The sequence below is a fragment of the Saimiri boliviensis genome, chromosome 19 (assembly GCF_048565385.1).
Source record: "Saimiri boliviensis isolate mSaiBol1 chromosome 19, mSaiBol1.pri, whole genome shotgun sequence".
In the NCBI taxonomy this organism is placed as follows: Eukaryota; Metazoa; Chordata; class Mammalia; order Primates; family Cebidae; genus Saimiri; species Saimiri boliviensis.
The window spans coordinates 41,793,311-41,816,801 of NC_133467.1; the positions used below are offsets into that span (position 1 = coordinate 41,793,311).

General features: G+C 42.0%; 1 protein-coding gene and 1 long non-coding RNA gene across 3 annotated transcripts in view; one reads left to right on the top strand and one right to left on the bottom strand.

Annotated features, from left to right (window-relative positions):
• Nucleotides 1-3,888: 3,888 nt before the first annotated feature.
• Nucleotides 3,889-23,491, top strand: part of LOC101044378 (flavin containing dimethylaniline monoxygenase 5) — a 34,314-nt gene continuing 14,711 nt past the window's right edge. The window contains exons 1-6 of one of the 2 annotated variants that reach the window (XM_039459843.2): nucleotides 3,889-3,906; nucleotides 4,590-4,765; nucleotides 15,124-15,312; nucleotides 17,531-17,693; nucleotides 19,095-19,237; nucleotides 22,853-23,052. In XM_039459843.2, the coding sequence (XP_039315777.2) occupies nucleotides 4,631-4,765; nucleotides 15,124-15,312; nucleotides 17,531-17,693; nucleotides 19,095-19,237; nucleotides 22,853-23,052 (830 nt within the window). In that variant the 5' untranslated portion in view covers nucleotides 3,889-3,906; nucleotides 4,590-4,630. Of the gene's footprint in view, nucleotides 3,907-4,005; nucleotides 4,377-4,589; nucleotides 4,766-15,123; nucleotides 15,313-17,530; nucleotides 17,694-19,094; nucleotides 19,238-22,852; nucleotides 23,053-23,491 lie in introns of those variants that run through there. The other variant, XM_074390153.1, reaches the window with a different exon arrangement.
• Nucleotides 10,731-22,856, bottom strand: LOC141582287 (uncharacterized). Its single transcript, XR_012515124.1, has 3 exons — nucleotides 21,194-22,856; nucleotides 19,738-19,940; nucleotides 10,731-14,915 (listed from the first exon to the last, which is right to left on the bottom strand). It is a non-coding gene; the product is annotated as an uncharacterized LOC141582287 (long non-coding RNA).

The following is a 23,491-nucleotide window of genomic DNA, read 5'->3' on the forward strand; positions in this document are numbered from 1 at the left end:
CGAGTGAGTCAGATACAGAACTTGGATAAAAGCTGTGACTGAAAGTGAACTTTCACTTTCAGTGAAAAACACAAACCAGCTACCTACTTCAGGGTCTCCTCTCTGCTGACAGCTGAACACTCAGTGGGACAACCTGCCTGTGGAGAGGAGCGACCCGATGTCTGTCTCCTCTGAGCTGTCCTGTCATTCAATAAACTTCTGCTTTACCTTGCTCACCCTCCGCTTGTCCACTTACATCATTCTTCCGAACGCGGAACAAGAACTCAGGACCCACCAAATGTTGGAGCTAAAAGAGCTGTAACACAAACAGGGCTGAAACACGCGCCATGCTCAGCACATTGCAGACAACGAGAAGGAGAAAAGAGAGAAGGAGAGAAAGAGACGCAGAGTGGAACACACTGAGGCACACTCGTAACTTTGATTCCAGGGAGCTCCCCCACCTCTGTCCCCTCAAACTGCTCAAAAATGCCATGTACAATTAGTCTTCTAATTAGAGGGTTTTAACAATCAGAGTGCTTCTGAAGGGCCCGTGATGCATGGTAAATTATGAGGATAATAGTAGCTATCCTATAATGCTGTTGTGAAAGTTAAACATTTGTTTTCACAAGAAACTAAATACAAATTTGAATGTCCGAGGTATTATGAAGGACGAAAAAGCTTTACTTGGAAACGAGCCTGGGGATTACTCAAGTATCTGCATCTCATCAGTGGAGACTTAGGACATTTGGGGTTACCCTCATTGTTGAGGTTCTATGGTAATCTCATTTGCTGGGGGTGTCTGCAGGCATAGTGTATTCCCCATATGTGTGGTCCACAGATGTGGGTCATGAAGGTAAACAGAAATATACATGCACACACACACACAAAGTGTGGGATATCTACTCCATGGTGGGCTCTAGCCAGCTTTGATAGATTGTATTAGTGTCCCTAATGATCTACTTTATCCCCATAAGACAGTTGTACATTCATGCCCTCAGTCATGTGACTTTCAGAGCCTCCTAATAGGAAGAAGCCCTGTGATTTGCTTTGGCCAATGGAATATGAGTAGATGTGATTTACCTTAGTATATGAGTTGAAGCTTTAAATGGGCTTCCTACCATCTGCCATGGAAACTGTACAAATGAAATAAGGGCTATGCTGGTTAAAATCTTTGCTAACTTTTTCATATCAGTATAAATTCATCTCATTAAATATGTGTGTGTGTGTGTGTGTGTGTGTGTGTGTATAATATAGTCCTTCACTGTCTTGAACATTGATGAAGTCACTTCAAATTTTTCACTATTACTCCATAAACATAGACAATTGTTATTTGTTAATTAAAAATAGTGAAAACACTTTTAAGTTAGAAAACAAAACAATTTTTTTTATTAATGCCAACTACTACTTGTTGAGCTCCAATTACATGCCAGGCCATGTGTGGGCACTTCACATGTATTACCTTATGACATCCATAGGTTCTGTGGTTTAGGACATGCATAGCTTTGGGGACCATGTTTTCAGCCTGCCACAATGTCTGTGATTTATCTCCTCATCTTTTTTATATATTCATTTTCCCTTCCTTCTCTCTGGGTAACCAAGTACCTAGCACGTAACAGGCACAGAACGGATGCTGTGCTAGAAACTTCTCCTGCACTAGTCAGGATTGACTTATTAAGGGTTTACTACCGAACAAATAGCTCTCTGCATTCTAATTCAGCAAAAGTGTAGTTCTCACTCGTGTCGCAATCCCATGCTTGTCAGACACCTTTCCTTGGAAGCTCTCCTTCAGACAAGATCCAAGCCTATTCTAGCTTATAAAGAGGCCATTTAAAAGTGGCCTCCAAAAGACAATATTTGCTGAATGAATGCAGGCAAAATGCAGACGTAATGGAAAGAACTGGAAAACAGGAGAGCATCGGAGTAGAAGTGAGACCGTATTGTTTGAAAGCTCTTCCTGGGTTGGACCTTTGCAGAGACTCTGCAAACCCAATTCCACATGTATGTGCATCCATACACACACACTCCTTAAAAAGCCTCACACATTATCTTGGAATAAGTCATTGTTATCTCTCACGTGTAATATTGCTTTTTTTTTTTTTTTTTTTTTGAGACTGAGTTTCGCTCTTCTTACCCAGGCTGGAGTGCATCTCTCACGTGTAATATTGCTTTTTTTTTTTTTTTTTTTTGAGACTGAGTTTCGCTCTTGTTACCCAGGCTGGAGTGCAATGGCACAATCTCGGCTCACTGCAACCTCCGCCTCCTGGGTTCAGGCAATTCTCCTGCCTCAGCCTCCCGAGTAGCTGGGATTACAGGCGTGCGCCACCATGCCCAGCTGATTTTTTGTATTTTTAGTAGAGACGGGGTTTCACTCGACCTCTTGACCTCGTGATCCACCCGCCTCGGCCTCCCAAAGTGCTGGGATTACAGGCGTGAGCCACCGTGCCCGGCAATATTGCTCTCTTCTAATAGCAGGAGTAACAGTTCCGTCTGTATATTAATTTGGGTGTATCAGTTCTTGCTCAATGAAGAAATTGACCCACTTGCAAATTGTCAGCTAGCCAAGACGGGGAAATTTTAGACAAGGGTGCAAACATTGGATAAGTAATTTTAAAACCACACAAAACATATTTGCTGAATTTAAAACTAATTAAATTATAGGACACAATTGAAGCAGGGAGACATTAAAATAAAATTATATTGTTAACTGGATTTTAAAAGTAAGTTATTGCATTATTTTGAATTTGTAAAACTGATTCAGTAGGAGGAGATTAATACTCAGTTTATAAAAGTATTCATGTTTTCCTTTAGGCATTTCTTTTAGCACATTCAAAATTATCCAATTTACAAATAATTTATTTTTTCAGTTAACTTCCAGCATATCAAATGGTTGTGTTGAAACACTCTCTTCAGAATTTCATTTTTAAAAGATACCATTTTAGTATAAATTTACATTTATATCCGAATGCTTTGTGAAAGATATTAGTCTTCAAAACATTTTACAGGCTGGACTTGGTGGCTCACGCTGTAACATCCCAGCACTTTGGGAGGCCAAGGCAGGTTGATCACTTGAGCCCAGGAGTTCAAGACCAGCTTGGGCAACATAGTGAAACCTCATTTCTACAAAAAAATTCAAAAATTACCAGGTGTGGTGGCACACAGCTGTAGTTTCTACTCAGGAGGCTGAGGTGGGAGGATCGCTTGAGCCCAGGAGGCAGAGGCTGCAGTGAGCCATGATTGCACCACTGCACTCCAGCCTGAGTGCCACAGCGAGACCCTGTTTCAAAGAAAAAAAAAAAAAAGTTAGACAGATCCAAAACATACTGATGTTAATTAGAGTCTGTTAAGTTGTTATAAATAAACACAATTTAAAAATTCAGTGGCTCAAACAAAATAGCAATTGCCTCTCATGTAAAAGTCCAAGATTAGCAGTTGCAGATTAGAGGAGCAAAGTTGACTCGGTGTGGTAGAAGGTGGGCAAGGATCCAAGGCACCAACCACAGTCCATGCCTCTTGCAACCCCTCAAGTCCGTCAAATAGAACCCTGGGCTGGATGGGCCCTTGTTCTAACCCAGTGCCTGAAATCTTCTATCTGTTCTGTTGGTGGTTCTACAGGACTTACTATTTGAAAAGTTGCATTTTAGAAGCGGAGAATTTGTGTATTTGGTTACTCACATAACTGTGTGAAAGCGCTATTAAAAATACTTTTATTTCATTGAAATTATCTGTTTATGTTTTGGTCTCCTCCACTAAACTGTAAGCTCCTCTGAGTAGGAAGCAATACATTCCTCACTATACCCCCAACCCCCGCCCGCACCCCCACCCCCAACCCCGCACTCAGTTCAGCGCGTGGGGATTTAAAGGTAAATTTCTGCCGAAGCGCAGATTCTTAGATCCAGATTGTGAGAAGAGGGGAGGAGAGAGGTACAGGTGAGCCGGGTGCGTGCGGGCTGAACAGATCACCTGAAGGGGAGGTGTTCACTCAAGCATTTGGAGCAGGCGTTGCTTTGGGGTTGTTGGCAGTTTGTCACTTTAAAAAACCAGGAAGTTCCCAGTGGAGGCGGACGCGGGCGCCGAGGAGGCTAGGGGGCCCTTCGTTTTCAGAGAAAGTAGTTGGGAGTGCAGGCGACTGCCGCTGAAAGCAGAGAAGTCGTGGGATCAACCTGTTCGCCCAGAGCCGCTTCGGCCCACGTTCGATTCCCATCGCGGGAGGGAGAACGGGTGCCGCCGAGCGGGCGCGGCGCGGGCGCGGGACGGAGGCGGAGCGCTCAGGCCCTCCCACTGACCCTCGCTGGTGTCTGTGCCTGGCTGGTTTCTGTGTCTTTGACGCCACTCAAGAGTCGAGTCGCCTCCGGACAGCAGCTGCAGGCTCCGCCCGGCTCTTCGGGAGCGGCGGCGAGGTCCGGTCCCGCAGCAGAGCGCTGTCACCGCGGGGCTCGCAGGCGCAGGGCGGCCCCGCGCCCGCCGCGCGGTTCCCTCGGGTGCGGAGGACCGTGGAATCCGGCCTCCCAGAGCACCTCTTGTGCCGAATTTACTCGAACGCCATGGCCAGGGTCCTCCCTGAAAACTGCTGACCGATGTGTGCTTTTTGTCCTTTGTCATCCGTTCTTTAGGACAGGCGGCACCGACCCACGCGGGAAGACCTCTGGAGACCATGACGAAGAAAAGAGTTGCCGTGATTGGAGGAGGAACGAGTGGGCTCTCTTCCATCAAGTGCTGCCTGGAAGAAGGCTTGGAACCCGTCTGCTTTGAGAGGACCGATGACATCGGCGGGCTCTGGAGGTTCCAGGTATATCTCCTGGTCACTCGATACTTGAAACCCTCCCTTGCAACTAGGTGCGTGCGACGCTTTGTCTTGTGTCAGGGACTGTGATGGGCTTGACGGTGATTACATCTGCTAGCCTGCTGAGCCTTTCTTACAGCCTTTACTTCGGGCTTTATGAAGGTTCCTCTTGCCTTAGGCTGGCAGCAAAATGGGACACAGATATTATTTTTCCTTTTCTGTTGTCTACGGAAATGGCCCAGAGACCATGTTCATGGAATGAGTTTAGCTGCTGTCCAGAAGAGTGAAACCATCTGAAGGGTAACAAAACGACAAACGTTCGAAAACCTGCAGGGGTTGGGAAATGCAGGGCTTGCTTATGGTCTGTATTAGTAGGTAAATGAGCTAGAATTATCTGCTTACAATCCCTTCCAGGAATCCCCCTTTTCAATCTTCTCTAACCTTTTTTTTTTTTTTTTTTTAAATTCTTGTTCACTTTCGGTAATTCTCTGACCATCCTAGCACTTTAATAGAATACAAAATCTGGCTACCTCGTTTGCTTGGAACTTTTCCTTCCCTTGAGAATTCCAAAGTCACACCTTCAGAAGAGAGCAGAGTGCACCTGCAGCTGTGTTATCTTTCATCATCCAATTGCTTTAATAGGCACATCCAGCTCTGCAACTTTTTAGAAACAGTATTAAAATACCGTCTACCTAAATAATAGTTAAACTGGGAGTGGTGGCTCATGTCTATAATCCCAGCACTTTGGGAGGCTAAAGTGCGTAGATCACTTGAGGCCAGAAGTTTGAGACCAGCCTGGCCAATATGGCAAAAGCCCATCTCTACTAAATATATAAAAACTAACCGAGCGTGGTGGCTCACACCTGTGATTCCAGCTACTTGTGAGGCTGAGGCTTGAGAATCGCTTGAACCCTGAGAGCGGAGATCATGCCACTGCACTCCAGCCTAAGCGACAGAGTGAGACGCTTTCTCTCAAAAAAAAAAAAAAAAAAAAGATAAACTTACTACATTCCAAAGGATATCAACCACCTTTATTGATCTCCAGAATGACGTGCGTTGTGTTTGCTTTTATTTTTTCACTTTTTTGAAGGAGAATTTTTATTACTCCTATTTACAGAAAATTCAGCAGTGTACATTTAACCCAGGTTAGTAGCAACTTCTTTCACCTTTCCCTTTTCCACTTTGGTGATTCGAGCCACAGATTAGGACCCAGGAAATTGCCTCCCCAGTGGCAGCTGATCTCATCATATCTGTCATTATAATTGGTTCTGCCACCAACTTAGCCACCCACACCTCCTTTGTCTTCCTAGTGAACCTGTGTGAAGGCAGCGTGGCGCAGGCCTTCCTGTGGACTGGAAGGCACAATCTTACCTTCCCCTTGATAATGCAGTGAGGGACCCCCTTTAAGGACACCAGGCAGGCAGGAAGACCACCAGTTTGATGGGATCCACATTGTGCGCAATCACCACCAGCTGAGCCTTCTTGTTCTCCCCCAAGATGGTGATGGTATTGACCCCTGCAGGAAGGACGGGGGTGTCTTGGTGGGGATATCCCCTTGGTCAGCAGCTTTTTATCAGTCCAGAACATCAGTCTCTGCTGCTTTTCTTGTTTTGTCTCTGGTCTGTGCTTGTGGGCCCCACTTAAGCAGTCAGTATCTGTTTGGCAGTGTGAGACCTGGATGAATGGGTTAGTGGCAGGAAGTGTTCTCAGCGCCTTCTAGGATAGCTCCTTGCTGTTGCAACCTGATATGGGTGGGGTGGGGGGGAATTTGAGAAAAAGGGTGAGGTCCCTCAGGGGCTGGATGTCCTGTCCAATGCCACAATTCTTAGGCTTTTTCTCAAACAGAGCATTCGCCACTTTTTTGGCTTCCCGCTCCTTCACGACAGCAGGGTTGGGGCCTCCTTCCTTCCCTTAGCCTTTTTTCCTGTTGGCATCTAGGGTGGCTAGAGGAGAACGGGTTTGCTTTTCAACTGGCTTTCTGAACAGTGAATAGTACTGAGGTGCCCTAGATCTGTTCTGCATTTCATATTTCATAAAAACGAACACAGTCTTGGCCGGCTACATAAAAGTGGCTTTATAGCATTCCTTAGTTGAACAGAAATACAGTCCTTTTGCATCCTGACTCTGCTTTGGGGACTAACTTTATGTGACAGTCATCCTTATTCAGATCTGGAGTGGATCCCCTTCGCTGACCTGTATACCTCTACCATCATCGGTCTTGGATATGGGCTAAAAACCTGTTGTTTTTACTAAACAGGAGAAAATTCTGCTCTGAAAATCCAGCCACAACATGGTATGGAGGTGAAGAACACAGTCGTGGGCTCAAACCTGGTTTCATTTCTGTCGTCTACTGGCAGTGTGACCTTGAGCACATCATTAAGCCGAACTGTGCCTCTGTTTCTTCATCTTTAAGAAGTGGGTAATAGCCGGGCGCAGTGGCTCACGCCTGTAATCCCAGCACTTTGGGAGGCCGAGGCGGGTGGATCACGAGGTCGAGAGATCGAGACCATCCTGGTCAACATGGGGAAACCCCGTCTCTATTAAAAATACAAAAAACTAGCTGGACATGGTGGCGCGTGCCTGTAATCCCAGCTACTCAGGAGGCTGAGGCAGGAGAATTGCCTGAACCCAGGAGGCGGAGGTTGCGGTGAGCCGAGATGGCACCATTGCGCTCCAACCTGGGTAACAAGAGCGAAAAACTCCGTCTCAAAAAAAAAAAAAAAAAAAAAAAAAAAAAAAAAAAAAAAAAAAAGAAGTGGGTAATAATAGTATCCACTTTATAGAGTTACTGTCTGGAGTAAGTGAGTGGATAATTATGCCAATCACTTACAACAGTGCCCGGTGCATAGTGCTACATGTCAGTTATTATTCAGTGACTCCCCTGCTCTCCATGCCAGCAAACTTCTTAATTCCAAAATGACCCTGCCATTCATTAATTTACCGTAGTTTTCAAAAATACACTTCTGCACAAACATGTTTATTATTATTATTATGATTTTAAGACTGGGTTTCACCATGTTGGTCAGGCTGGTCTTGAACTCCCGACCTCAGGTGATGATCCACCCGCCTTGGCCTCCAAAGTGCTTGGATTACAGGCGTGAGCCACCACGCCCGGCCACAAACATGTTTAAATAAACTTTTAATTTTAGAACAGTTTTAGACTTACAAAATTTATTAGGAAGATAGTCCAGAGAATTACGGTATACCTCACACCTAGTTCTTCCCTTAATAACGTGTCGTTATTACTCAGTAGGTTGGGGTGGGACTCACACAGATGTGTCTTTACTAAGCACCTTAGCCAGGTTTGGCAGTTACTCGACAGGCATGAAATCACTTGAGGATGGGAGGACGTTCAGAGAGTCATCCTGTCTGACTCTCAGGTTTCTGTTTTTTATCTCCAATGTGGTTTAAACTTCTTCTCTGCTAAAGACTTAATGTGGAGGTTTTTCTTCTGATTATCCACTTGGCAAAATTTTAACACTTTATAAGCTAAGCTGCCTCCTTGCAAATAAGCCGTGTTTATCGTAACCACTCTGACTTCTGTTACAACAGACTACATCTGTGTCAACAAAATCTTTCAGGTTCTTTGAAGCACCTGATTGGATGTGTGGTTCACCATTATATTTCTACAGCCAAGCATGTGTTTTACTATCTGCATTTTTTAAAGACCCCCCCCCCCCCCCGCCCCGCAGATGATTCCAGTGTGCAGACAAGGTTAAGAACAACGGTTCAAAGAGTTTCGATTTCATGGGATTTTGAGAATCTGACAAGAACAGAAGACCCACACTGTCCTCCTTCCTCCCATTTAAATTCTCCTTTCTTCTGTCCCTATTACTGCTTCCAATCCTATCAGTTCCAATTATCCCAACTTCCATCCCCCGCTTTCTCTCTCTCTCTCTCCCTCTTTTTTTTCCTTTTTTTTCTTTTCTTTTTTTTTTTTTTTTTTTGACACTGAGTCTCACTCTGTTACCTAGGCTGGAGGACAGTGGCATGAGTTTGGCTCACTGCAATCTCTGCCTCCTGGGTTCAAGTGATTCTCATGCCTCAGCCTTTCAAGTAGCTGGAATTAAGCATGCACCACCGCACCTGGCTAATTTTTTGTATTTTTAGTAAAGACGAGGTTTCACCATGTTAGTCAGGTTATTCTTGAACTGATCTCAAGTGATCTGCTCATCTCAGCCTCCCAAACTGTGGGGATTACAGGCATGAGACAGTCAGGTCCTCTGCAAATAAAAAGACACCTGGCCCTTTTTTTTCTTACAGACTTCCTGCTCAAATGTGTGAGCCTTGTGCCTTGGTAGGAAATATAATCAGTATTCAAAATTTATAGAGGGAAGATTTATTCATCAGTGGTAGAAAATTGTAAAATCCAGGAGCAGAAGCTTCTTTTTCTTCTACTCACTAACCCACTACTACCCTGTGTTCACTCTTTTGTAAAGCAGTAGATTGGCACAGTGATAAACCTTACCTCAGATTCAATCAGGTGGTTTGAAGGATTTGAAGGATTTTGTTGACACAGGATAACACTTTGTTGTGGTTAGTGATTTGAAAAAGAGTTGAAATATACGAGTATCTCAGAGAGGTAAGATCTCTCATTCATTTCACTCAGTGATCCCAACAGACCTGCTGTGGAAAGCATGGCTCTACTCTGTAAACAGAAACATTGGAATACAGGTACAGACTGGTATTTATCAGTACCTAATAAAATATTTTATTACAGAGCGACTTTATAAATATATTTTCAATGAATAAGTGAAATAAAATTCAGAAGTTAGGAATGTGCCTCCCCTGCTCTGCATGCAAACAAACATCTTAATTCCAAAATGACCCTGCCATTCATTAATTTACCTTAATTTAAAAAAATACACTTATGTATAAACATGGTTAAATACATTTTTAATTCTAGAACAGCTTTAGACTTATAAAATTTATTAGGAAGACAGTACAGAGAATTACAGTATACCTCACATCCGGTTCCCCCATTATTAACATCTTTAAATAATGAATGAACCATTATTGACACATTGTTATTAACTGAAGTCCGTACTTGATTCAGATTTACTCAGTTTTTCCTAATGGCCTTTTTCTGTTCCAGGTGCCACCCAGGATGCCATATTACATTCAGTAGTCATGTCCCCTTAGGCTCTTTTAGCTGTAGTATTTCTTAGACTTTCCTTGTTTTTGACGCCCTTGATAGTTTTGGGAATTACTTACTTACTGGTCAGGTATGTTGTAGACTATCCCTCAGTTGGGATTTATCTGACTTTTTTCTCACGGTTAAACTGGGGTTATAAATTTTGGGGAAGAATATTATAAAGGTAAAGTATCATTCTCCTCACATCCCATCAAAGGTACATGCTATCAACATTATATCCACTGTTTTTTTATTTTGAAACATAAACCTCATTGTATTATTATAAGTAGGAAATTACCATTCGATGTATGCCAAAATATATCTTTGTTGAAATGTAAGTTTGTTCCACCTTTCTTTTTTATTTTTCTGTTTCCAACTTTTATTTTAGGTTCAGGGGATACCAATGAAAGTTTTTTACAAGGATAAATTGTATGGGGTTGGGATAACTGCTAGCCATATGCAGAAGACTGATATGGGATCCCTTCCTTTTGCCATATATGAAAATCAACTAAACATGGATTAAAAAGTTAAATGTAGACCGGGCACGTTGGCTTACGCCTGTAATCCCATCACTTTGGGAGGCTGAGGTGGGCGGATCAGGAGGTCAAGAGATCCAGACCATCCTGGCCAACATGGTGAAACCCCGTCTCTACTAAAAAAATACAAAAATGAGCTGGGCACAGTGGCGCGCGCCTGTAGTCCCAGCTACTGGGGAGGCTGAGGCAGAACAATTGCTTGAACCTGGGAGGCGGAGGTTGCAGTGAGCCGAGATCGCGCCATTGCACTCCAGCCTGCGCCTGGAGACAGAGCGAGATTCTGCGTCAAAAAAAAAAAAAAAAAAAAAAAAAAGGTAAATGTAAAACCTAAAACTATAAAAACCCTAGAAAATATCACTGTTGATTTTAACCATATCACTGTTGATGTTAAACTTGATGTCCTGGCTTGCGGTCGTCTTTGTCAGTTTTTGCCACAGTAAAGTCGCTCTTTGTGCTCTTTGGAACAAAGTCACTATGCAGAGCCCACAATTAAGGACAAAGTCTTCTGTTTCAGACCTTCTGTCTTTCCATATGCACTTTAGAATCCACGTGTTAGCTTGGATTCTAAAATAGCTTGCTGGGATGTTGATTAGGATTGTGTTGTATCTACAGGTCAAGTTGGAAAGAACTGACATCCTAACAATATTTAGTCTTCCAGTCTATGAATCAGACTCTCTCTCATTTATTTGAATCTTCGATTTCCTTCGTCTGTGTTTTGTAATTCATGTTTATAAGTCCTATACGTATTTTGTTATATTTATACCTGTGTACGTAATTTCGGGGGTATTGCTGTAGATGGATTTTTAAAAATTTTGAATTCCAGTTCATTCTGATATATTAAAAAAACAATTAATTTTTGTATGTTAACCGTGTATCCTGCAACCCTGCTGTACTCACTTATTGCCTCTAGAATTTTTTTTTTTTTTTTTTTTCTGAGTCAGAGTCTCGCTCTGTCGCCCAGGCTGGAATGCAGTGGCGCAGTCTCGGCTCACTGCAACCTCCATCCCCGGGTTCAAGTAATTCTCTGCCTCAGCCTCCCGCATAGCTGGGATTACAGGTGCGTGCCACCACTCCCAGCTACCTTTTCTGTATTTTTAGCAGAGACGGGGTTTTATCATATTGGCCTGACTGGTCTCCTGACCTTGTGATCTGCCCACCCTGAACTCCCACAGTGCTGGGATTACAGGCAGGAACCACTGCGCCCCGCCTTTTTTTTTTTTTTTTTTAATTTTATAATTCTTTGGAATTTTCTACAGAGAGTCAGGTCATCTGCAGATAAAAAGTTGTCTTTATTCCTTTCCAATCAGTATATCCTTTGCTTTGCTTTGTTCTAGTATTGTACTAGCTAAGACTTCCAGTACAATGTTCCATAGGAGTGGAGAGAGAGGACGTCCTGAGCTTGTTGCCAGTCTTAGGGGAAAAGTGTCGAGTTTCTGACTATTAAGTATGATGCTAGTTGTAGGTATTTCCTAGATCTTCTTTATCAAACTGAGGACGTTTATCTCTCTTCCTAGTTTAAGAGTTTTTATCATGAGGGGTGGTGTACAAGCAACATTTTAACAAAAATAAAAGAAAAATATAGAAATCCTACTGCCTTAATAAATCAAGTGGTTTTCTGTATTTTCAATTTTTTCCATTTAAAATAAATAAAGTATACTCAAAAGTGACATATCTAACAGGGAGCGATTATACAATTATAATTAGGTACCCATAGGTAGACATAATATTACATATTTGGTGATTAGAATGTAGATTTAATTTGACAATTACTTTTTCACTTGAAGTTGCATCACAGGCCATTTTTTAATGTTCCTGCACAGACTTCAAAATCACAGTTTTTGGTGTCTCCAAATTCACTTTCCGTAATTCATTAACTAGTTCTTTTGAAAGCATTTATTGCACATCCAAAACACACCAGTCCTAACAATAGAGATTTTAAAAAGGACAAAGCTACTCTCTGGTTTCTCACAATCATGGAAACAAATGCATGATAATATAGTATGTTTATGTTATCTTTGTAGAAATATGAACAGAGTTTTGGGAGCTTGGTGGATGAATGGGGGAATCTAACTCTCTGGAGAAATTAGAAAAGTCTTCCTGAAGGAAGTGACATTTGATGTGACTCTTGAAGGACAGGACATTTTCCATGTGAATAAATAGTAATATTTACAAAGGCTTAAAGTTGTGCAAGAGCCTAAAATGTTCTGGGAAAAATTTAATAACGTAGAAATTTGAGATTAAATGAGGAGAACATTGGATGAAGATTAAAAGGTAAACCAGGCTAGATTGTGAAATGTGCTAAATTTCAAAATAAGAAATTTTATTTTCTGGAATCAAGAGAAGCCATTAAGCAGTAGAGTGGCAGGATCTACTTTGTATTTATCAGAACACCCATGGAGTGGTGTGGAAGATAAATTTTGCATGTTGAGATAATATAACTGACTAAACCATTCATCTATTTTGGGAACATTTCACATTATTTCTAATTAATTGCTATTTAAGTAATATAAAAACATATCTTTATGCATTTGACTTTATATGATTTTTCCATTTTTCTTAGGACATTTTAGGAGTGAGATACATATATCTTATTGAACTCCTTTTGAGATAAATGTTGATGTATTTTATTAGTTTTGTTACACATATTGTGAACTTACATCTTATTCTATATATCCCTTTCTCAATACAATTTGATATGCATCCAATAAACATTTATTGAATGCTATTTATCATTTTGTACGCTGTGGGGGAAACCAGGAGTACAATTCCAGGGGCGTATAATCAAGTTGGGATGATAAGGAACATACTACAAAATGTTATGGAGGTCTTTGAATCCTAATCTGAGAAATAGAAACTTCATTCTACAGGAAATGGGGCAACATCTAAAATCTTATTTAGGGCAGAGATAGAGTCCAGCCACACCTTAGAGGGAACACTTTGGTTGAAATAGGTAGAATAGATTAGAAGAAAAGACTTCGAAGGGGACTTGTGAAAATGTGATCAGCAGTTAAAGAAATGAGACTTTGGATCATGGGGCAGAGGAATGGGAATCATCAATGTAGGATTCCTAGATTGAATAATTATGCAATAAAAATGGAAGAAAAACCACCCTAAAAATGGACAAAGGCAACAAATGCTCTCCTTTGTGGCTATTTATGTTTCATAATACTCAATATCTCAATATCTGTTCATTTCTGGAATAAAAAGGGAGGAAATCCAAATTGATTAAGGTGATTTTCCATAATCAAAACAATTTTTGAAAATCGAAAAATCTGAAAACTCATTTGTAAAGTCTCCATGACAGAAAAACAGGCTGGATAGATTGCATCATTTCATTACTTTATGTGATCAACACAACAGCGCCATAAGGTAGTTAACAGGAAGTTTTGTTTTGTTTTGTTTGTTTTTGAGATGGAGTTTCGCTCTTGTTGCCCGGGCTGGAATGCAATGGCACAATCCCAGCTCACCACAATCTCCACCTCCCAGGTTCAAGCGATTCTCCTGCTTCAGCCTCCCAAGTAGTTGGGATTATAGGCATGTGCCACTATGTCCGGCTAATTTTGTATTTTTAGTAGAGACAGGGTTTCTCCATGTTGGTCAGGCTGGTCTCAAACTCCAGACCTCAGGTGATCCACCTGCCTCAGCCTCCCAGAGTGCTGGGATTACAGGTGTAAGCCACCGTGCCTGGCCTCAATAGGAAGTTTTTGAGGAAGCAAAGAAGTTTCTTGTAGGGTAAAGAACACTGAATCAGGGATTAATGTCATCTAATGAAATGCATCTCAGTTTGCAATGGCATCTGAATCACTTGAAGATAAGATGCAGGTTCTGATTTAGTAGGTCTGAGTTGCGGCCCGAGAGTCTGCATTTCTAACTAACAATCTCGCAAGTGAAGCCCCTGCTGCTGGTATACAGACCACACTTTGGGAGTAAGCATCTAGTGCAGTGGTTCTCAAATTTCAGTTATTTTGTTGGGCATTCAGCTTGTTTCCTTTTATATTATGAATAATGCTGGTATTAACACCTTTAACATGAATCTTCCTCAGTGATGCTGAATATTTTTTTTTAAGGCCAGGTAAATTGCAAGGAGTTTGATACACGTTTTAACACTGCTCTCCAGAAAACAATGGAGATGTTATGCTCTTTCCAGTATATGGAAACTGTTACACTCTTTCCAGTATGTGTTCCCATTTTGCCTGTTACTCATTTAAAAGCCTGTTCCTCAGTGTTAGTAACTCTCTGTTCACATGTTTGGAACTTCAGCTGGAGTAGGTAGAATTTTTGGGAACGAGCCACATCTTTTCTCTCCCAGACCTTCTCTTCATGTGGTGAGGCTGGACTTCCTCAGGCTATGGTGGTCTCATGGTGGTTGGAGCTCTCACATGGCTGCTTGCTTCTACCAGAGCGAGCTTTCTGAGACCCAGGCGGAATCTGCAAGGCTACTTATGACATGGCCTTGGCAGTCATTCAGTGTCACTTCAACTGTACGCTGTCGGTCAAAAGCAGGTCATAAAGACACATGAGATTCAAGGGGAAGGACTATGTAAGGGCACAAATACTGGAAGGGGTGTGTGTGTGTGTGTGTGTGTGTGTGTGTGTGTGTGTGTGTGTAATTGACTATTCTTTCAGAAAACTTTTTCATATTTACAAATCATAAAGATTCTCAAGTTGCTAAGCATACTTTCTATTTATTGTAGGAAAATCCTGAAGAAGGAAGGGCCAGTATTTACAAATCAGTGATCATCAATTCTTCTAAAGAGATGATGTGCTTCAGTGACTATCCAATCCCAGATCATTATCCTAACTTCATGCATAATGCCCAGGTGCTGGAGTATTTCAGGATGTACGCTAAAGAATTTGACCTTCTAAAGTATATTCGATTTAAGGTAGAAAATTTTGTGGGTATCTTTGTGTTTGAAGTTGTTTGCCAAGTAAATGAATAATGTGGTTTTAATGACCGATATTCACTTCTAAAGATTGGCTTGACTTGCACATGCATCTGTCTACTCAGGCAAAAACTCCATTCTTCGTCCTCCTTGTCCCTCAAGAATATTCAAGTGAAGGTGTCTCTTTTATATATTTTGGCTGCATATACAGGAAGCTACCTGGCAGAGTGTTTTCATTACCTTCATTTCACACAATTTGATTGCAATAAAACGGATGAGGGGAAATGTTTTCCCCATTATGGAAAGGAACTGATAGGTATGGGAACTTTAAAACCTTCTGGTTCTACAACTTGTTCATGACTGCTTAGCCCTTTTATACTTTCAGAAGTACTTTCCAATATATTTGTTTACATGAACATCATAAAAACCCAGCAAAGTGTAGTTGCTGGGAGTTAACTCTGGTGTAGAGGGAATTGCAGAACAAAAACCTGGATTCTGCTCCTTGCCCTACCACTGACTAACTTAGATGTTAGACAAGCAAGTTCCTCCATTTCAATTTTTAAAGTTTCCTTGTTTGTAAAACAAGATGATTATACTAGATCACTTCAAGGCTCCTTTCTGCTCTAAAATATTCTATGACTTTGCTATAATTTCTGATCATGAACATAAAAGAACAGATGTTTCTGACAGTTGCAAAAAGCCCACACCTTCTGCCTTGTGATCATCCTGCTAAGTCATGCCTTCTTCTGGTTAACGACATAACCAAATGAAAACATCTAGTGATAACTTCTAAAGTAAGTCATTTACATTGCAATGGTGCTTCTCCTCACTTATTTAAACAATACTTATCGAACAAGTTTGTTATCATATTAAGTACTGAAGATGCAAAGACAAAAAGGAAAAATCAGTAACTTTATAGTCTAGTTAAGGGGATAAAAAATGAAGAAAAATTGTATTATAAATATAATTAATAAAAATAAAGAGTTACATGGGGACAAATGCTAGAAATCTATACATTGCAGCTCAGAGGAGAGATGTTGAACCCATCAGGGCACAAAGTATCAGGTTCCAGGGAAGGTTTCTTAAAGGAGATAAAGTTCTGAGTCTTGAAGGTTGAGCAGGAATCTACTAAATAAGGAATAAAAGGGCGATCTAGGCAGAGGCACAACATGATAGAGGAACTATAAATAGTGCCGGATGGCCAAGACATGCAGGGGTGGCATCCCCCCCCCGCCTTTTATTTTCTTTTGGAGACAGAGTCTTGCTCTGTTGCCAACACTGGAGTGCAGTGACACTATCTCGGCTCACTTCAACCTCCACCTCCCAGGTTCAAGCAATTCTCCTGCCTCAGCCTCCTGAGTAGCTGGGACTACAGGTGCACATCACCATGCCTGGCTAATTTTGCATTTTGGGTAGAGATGGGGTTTCTCCATATTGATCAAGCTGGTCTCGAACTCCCAACCTCAGGTGATCTACCTGCTTCAGCCTCCCAAAGTGCTGGGATTACAGGCATGAGCCACCACGCCCGGGCTGGGGTGGTGTCCCTATTAGTCCAAGACATGATGGTCATAGGCCCTGAGAATCACATAATGTTTCCTTAACTTAAGTAGAATAACCCGTATTTATTATTTTTAAAAAGCTATAATCATACCTCTATCCTGTTTCACAGCCTCCTTCTTTATAGTTCCTTGAAAAATGGGTATCTATGAGAGTCAAAGGGAGATTCATTTACATAAAATGAGAGCCATTAGGTGTTTTTCTACCCTACCTGGAAAAGGAGCTCTATATCTCAGTCACGTGTTTAAAGTTAGCCAGGAGAAGAGAATATCAGAAGGTCTCAGGACATTTGGGGGTCAGGAGAATAGGCATGTAGTGCATGGAGTGTCATCAAAGCACAGGAGAAGCCCAGGCTTACTCAGCTGTCACAGTGCCTTAGGACGCGGACTAAAAGGCCTAGGGACTCGCATTTTTCTAGAAGAGGAAAGTACATTAGCCTGCCAACACCATGTTACTGTTTTTTTCTGCCTCGTGGAAGTTTTCTCATTCTGACCACAGCCCAAAACAAAACAGTTCTTATTTGTGGAGTATGAAAATCAAATATCCCTGCATGGGTCCTACGACATGAGAGTGCGTGCCTGTGATGTCAGCCCTCTGTGTAGGATTCTGCAAGGAGAGTCATGTCAGGGGTGTCCCCTGTGCTTATCATTTTCCGTTTCAGACCACTGTGTGCACTGTGAAAAAGCGGCCCGATTTCTCAACTTCAGGCCAGTGGGAAGTGGTCACTGAGTCTCAAGGGAAAATGGAGACAGATGTCTTTGATGGAGTCATGGTTTGCACTGGCCATCACACCAATGCTCATCTTCCTCTGGAAAGCTTCCCTGGTGAGTAACTTGTTATGATGGAAGACCCTTGACCCATGCCTGTGACCTGACCCTGAGAAATGGAAGGACTGTAGTCTAATTCCTACTTTGGAATGAAATAAGGCTTATCCTAATTCTTCATGTTCCCCAGAAAGATGTTGGGGAAACTTGTGTTATTCCCATTTTTGTAATTTTTGGAGATTAGAGCAAAATTTGAGGTCTATTTAGTTTTACAATGACTTTAGTTTTTCTAAGTATCAGAAGGAAGAATGTGGAGTTCTTGAGGAGCATTAGGTTGAATGAGGAATTTTTCAGCAATAAAGTAAACCAAAATATTGAGTTTCTAAAGAAAAAATGAAAGCTTGAAGAATTTCAGTCTTTGGCCTGGATTTTCATTAAAGAAAGAAAAAGGCATTCTCTGTGTACTCTAGAGTATATAAAAATATATGGGGCCGGGCGCGGTGGCTCGTGCCTGTAATCCCAGCACTTTGGGAGGCCGAGGCGGGTGTGTCACAAGGTCAAGAGATCGAGACCATCCTGGTCAACATGGTGAAACCCCATCTCTACTAAAAATACAAAAAATTAGCTGGGCATGGTGGCGCGTGCCTGTAATCCCAGCTACTCAGGAGGCTGAGGCAGGAGAATTGCTTGAACCCAGGAGGCAGAGGTTACGGTGAGCCGAGATCGCACCATTGCACTCCAGCCTGGGTAACAAGAGTGAAACTCCATCTCAAAAATACATGTGTGTGTGTGTGTGTGTGTGTGTGTGTGTGCATGTGCTGTAAGTGAAATGGGAGCAGATTTTCTTTTTTTGAGATGGAGTCTCACTCTGTCACCAGAGTGGAGTACAACAGCATGATCTCGGCTCACTGCAACCTCTGACTCCCTGGTTCAAGCGATTCTCCTGCCTCAGCCTCCTGAGTAGATGGGATTACAGGCACATGTCACCACGCCCAGCTAATTCTTTTGTATTTTTAGTAGAGATGGGGCTTCACCATGTTGGCCAGGATGGTCTTGATCTCCTGACCTTGTGATCTGCCCACCTCGGCCTTCCAAAGTGCTGGGAATACAGGCGTGAGCCACGGTGCCCAGCCAGGGATTAGGTATTTAAGAGGATGAAAAGACAAAATAGAATGGAGGTTTTCTGAGGCAGTTTGTATTTATAGTCTATAAATCCAAAATACAAACACATCCTGAGTTACGCAAAGTACATATGATAAGAAAATCACACGGTACTACTCTGAGGCTAGGGGAAAAGAAAATAGGCAAATATATTGAGAGAGACAAGAAAGTAGCTGCATAAAGAGAGAACACTTGGAGAATATCTGCTTAAACTTAAGTCTGCAAGAAGACCAGGTGACTTGACAAATGATATCCATCATATAAACCATCACCTGATACTTATTTTCCCTTCTCTTGCAGGAATTGAGAAGTTCAAAGGGCAGTACTTCCACAGTCGAGACTATAAGAACCCAGAGGGATTCACTGGAAAGAGAGTCATTATAATTGGCATTGGGAATTCTGGAGGGGATCTGGCTGTGGAGATCAGCCACACCGCCAAACAGGTTTGAATCAGTCAGTTAATTACTTTGTTTCACGGTAGCTGCAGTTTCCCCACGGAAGCTGCAGGTGGTGCCCACAGAGTAGGGAGAGTAGGGATGCCTGCACATAGCCCACCGGTGCCAGGGGCAAAGGTTGGGCTTGCTTTCATGACCTTAGTTGGCGACATTGTGACTGATGCGAGTAGAGGAGGTAAGGCTTCCAGTTAGAGTTCCATCATGCAGCTGCCTCACACCAAGGAACTGGATCATGGCTACAGTCTGGGCTCATTATCCTAAGCAGGCATCTTCTCAGAGTGTGCCCCTGTCTTTGATGAAGATCAAGTGATTGCTGGGAGAGGTGGTTAGAAAGCCGTATTGAGAGTGAGGTTCTTCTTTTGGCCAGCAGAAGTGCTACATTCTTACACACAGGAAAGCGCACTGTGATCCCTGAAAACTTTGCACTCATAGGATGGTGCGCGATTTTCCCTTTACACTCCCCAAATGGAAAAAAGCAGCAATCTTACCTTCCCAAAGACAGTGTGGGTATCCATGTAGCATCCAAACTGTAACACGTGCAAGCAGTTTGCCCCAGCCTACGCATACAGTTAGGTGACAGAATAACATTCGTTCTAAAGCAATTTCTATTTCCTTCGCTTTCTGTTTCGTTTGTTTTCGGTTTTGTATAGCATATTTTGAACTGAGAAGCAAGTGTCTTCAGTATAAATTCCTGGAAAAAGACATGCCAATATTGTATTTTATTAATGTTTTTATTGAATCAAACTCTACTGGCAATAGGTAAATGTCTTGGTTGTTCTTTGGTAACTTTGATCAAGTCGTGCCTCTCTACAAATATATTTTAAATTGTTTTATTTTCATTAGAAGCCTAGTGCCGCAATTCTGTTAAATGACTCTTAGCAACTTTGTTCAAAAACACTTCTCAGTAAATGCTCATCTATAGCCACAAAAATGGTTTCATGTTACTTCTTGAATTAATTCAACAAACATTTATCAGGAAATAATTATATAAATAAGGATTAAAAATAATTATATAAACAAGGGTTAAAACATGTATGGGTGTTATGGTAGAAGAATGTGCAAAATATGGAGTGGGGACCCATGGCAAGAGCCTTCCTTAATATCATTGGTTTTTCAAATGGGCAGTTCTAAGGGAGCTTGGCCTTATCTGCCCTGGGGAATTGCAGGTTACCAAATAACAAAGCGTTTTTGTGTGGGTACAGATAAGGTGGCTGTGTCTGTGAGAAAGCCAGTGAAAATGCAAAGGAAAGGTGTATCTGCATAGCAAAGGCAAGACTGTCACACCAGTAAAGCAAGGTGAAGAAACTCAATTGCTGAGTTCTAACATTTTGCTTTACATTTTAAATTGTATTCATGAGGATTTGTTTATAAATCAAAAATTTTAAATGGACCTATATATTTCCGTATATCATGGAAGTTTTTCAGATAATTCTAGTGGATGCTTTTGTAAAGAGAAAACATCCCTTTCTTTCAAGATTAATTTCATGTAAGATTACACTGATGAAACAGTTTTCCTTGTAAATCTGATTTGTAAATGTTATTTGCTTAAAACAAGGTATAGCAAACTTAGAAAACTGAAATAAGTAATATGACAGCTGTTAAGCACTTATCAAGCGTTTACTATATACCATACGTTTTACAAAAACACTACTCAATTATCACAACAGCCTTGCAATAGATGTATTATTGTTACTATTTCATAAATGGGAAGCCTTTTTATTAGGGTTCTGACTGTTTTCATTACTCATCAGAAGTTATATAGCCAGCACACAAAACCGTTCAGTTTCTAAGACCATATATGCTCTTTCCACTGTGACATGTGGAAGTACATAATTATCCCAGCACTTCCAGCCATCATAGGTGAGGTAAGATTTATGAAGTAAACAATTATCCCTCTGTAGCCAGGCCATCTTAGACAAAACGACTTTGAAGCAATGTACTTACATATCTTACAATCTGGAAGCCATCTCCAGAGAGTTTCATAATATAGAAAAAGTGATCCTTTTGCCAGGTAACTGGATATCAGATCTTTATCAGCTCCGAACATGGATTTTAGCCGGCGGAGGACACAGAAAGACTAGCAAGATTCCTGTTGTTCTGCTAGCAATCTTATTTTTCTCTATTAAACAATCAATCAAACATTTCTTGAGCACAGACTTTGGAGTCAGTCAGACCTGGGTTGGAAGTTCAGCTCTGCCACTTACTAGCTCTGTGACCTCAGGCAAGTTACTCATCCCCTCCATGCCCCTCATCTATGACATGGGTGTAGCAATACTTCCCTTAAGAGGTTGTTGTACTAGAGATGAAGGACCTAGCACAGTGACTTAAAGGCCACAAATCGCAATAAATGGAAGTGACGATGATCTGCTGTGGAGATGTGTAGGCTGTATCTCCTGCCCTTGAGAAAATGCCTTTGAAGCGACAGAAATTAAGAATGGAGAAAGTTCAATATCAACAAAAATGATAAATAGCAGGGGTTTTTGTAATAATGCAAATGTCAACGGCAAAAGAATGAGGGTTTTAGATTAAATGGTTTCCAGCTGCTTTCAACTTTACCATTCTGTGATTTTTTTTTTTTTTTTTTTTTGAGATGGAGTTTCGCTCTTGTTACCCAGGCTGGAGTGCAATGGCGTGATCTCGGCTCAACACAACCTCCGCCTCCTGGGTTCAGGCAATTCTCCTGCCTCAGCCTCCTGAGTAGTTGGGATTACAGGCACGCACCACCATGCCCAGCTAATTTTTTGAATTTTTAGTAGAGATGGAGTTTCACCATGTTGACCAGGATGGTCTCGATCTCTTGATCTCATGATCCACCCGCCTCGGCCTCCCAAAGTGCTGGGCTTGCAGGCGTGAGCCACCGCGCCTGTGATTTTTAATGAGTTTTACAGGTGATAAATGCTAGACAAGTTCAAAGGATGGAGAGAAAAACTGTCAGCCTGAATGATCAGTGGTGTCTTCATGGAGGAGGCAGTCTTGATTTGGGTCTTAAAAACTGAACAAGCTTTGGGCTGGGCTGGTGGCTCATGCCTGTAATCCCAGCACTTTCAGAGGCCAAGGTGGGTGGATCACCTGAGGTTCGGAGTTCAAGACCAGCCTGACCAACATGGGGAAACCCCCATCTCTACTAAAAATACAAAATTAGCCGGGCATGGTGGCGCATGCCTATAATCCCAGCTACTCAGGAGGCTGAGGCGGGAGAATCGCTTGAACCTGGGAGGCAGAGGTAGCAATGAGCCGAGACTGCACCATTGCACTCCAGCCTGGGCAACAACAGCGAAACTCCATCTCAAAGAAAAAAAATGAACAGACTTTAGAGTGTTAAGAGGAGAGAAGGCATTCCAGACAGGCATAATGCCACTAAACAGAAACGCAGTGGTGGATTAGAGCAAGACGTATTCTTGGACAGTAGATACACCAATTTCATTGTAAGTTTAGTGTTTGGGAAGGGAAATGGCAGGAACCAAACATAAAAACCCACGAAGATTGAGCAGGGGCTAAAAAGCCAGACTAATGAGTTTGAAATGATTCTTGAAGAAAACTGGGGTGCTTTTGAAGGTTTATGATCCTGAGTGACTAAGGCTAACACTCTCTCCCATGTCCCAGGTTTTCCTCAGCACCAGGAGAGGGGCCTGGATCTTCAATCGTGTAGGAGACTATGGATATCCTGTTGATGTGTTGTACTCTTCTCGACTTATATATTTTATGTCAAAGATCTGTGGCCAGTCATTAAAAAACACATATATGGAAAGAAAGATGAACCAAAGGTTTGACCATGAAATGTTTGGCCTGAAGCCTAAGCACAGGTATGTCCCCAGGATGGGGGTGCAGGGGTAACGTCCAAAGCACAAGAATAAGGACTGTTCGCACTTGCTAATAGCAGAGCTGCCTCTACCCATACATTAAGAAAACCCATAGTGGCCGAGCATGGTGGCTCATGCTTGTAATCCCAGCACTTTGGAAGGCCAAGGAAGGCGTATCATCTGAGGTCAGGAGTTCGAGACCAGCCTGGCCAACATGGTGAAACCCAATCTCTACTAAAAACACAAAATTAGCCAGGCATGGTGGCGCCTGTCTGTAGTCCCAGCTACTTGGGAGTCTGAGGCAGGAGAATCGCCTGAGCCCTGGAAACAGAGGTTGCAGTGAGTTGAGATTGTGCCACTGCACTCCAGCCTGGGTGACAAGGTGAGACTGTGTCTCAAAAAAAGGAAAAAAAAAAAAAGAAAGAAAACCTGTAGACCCATA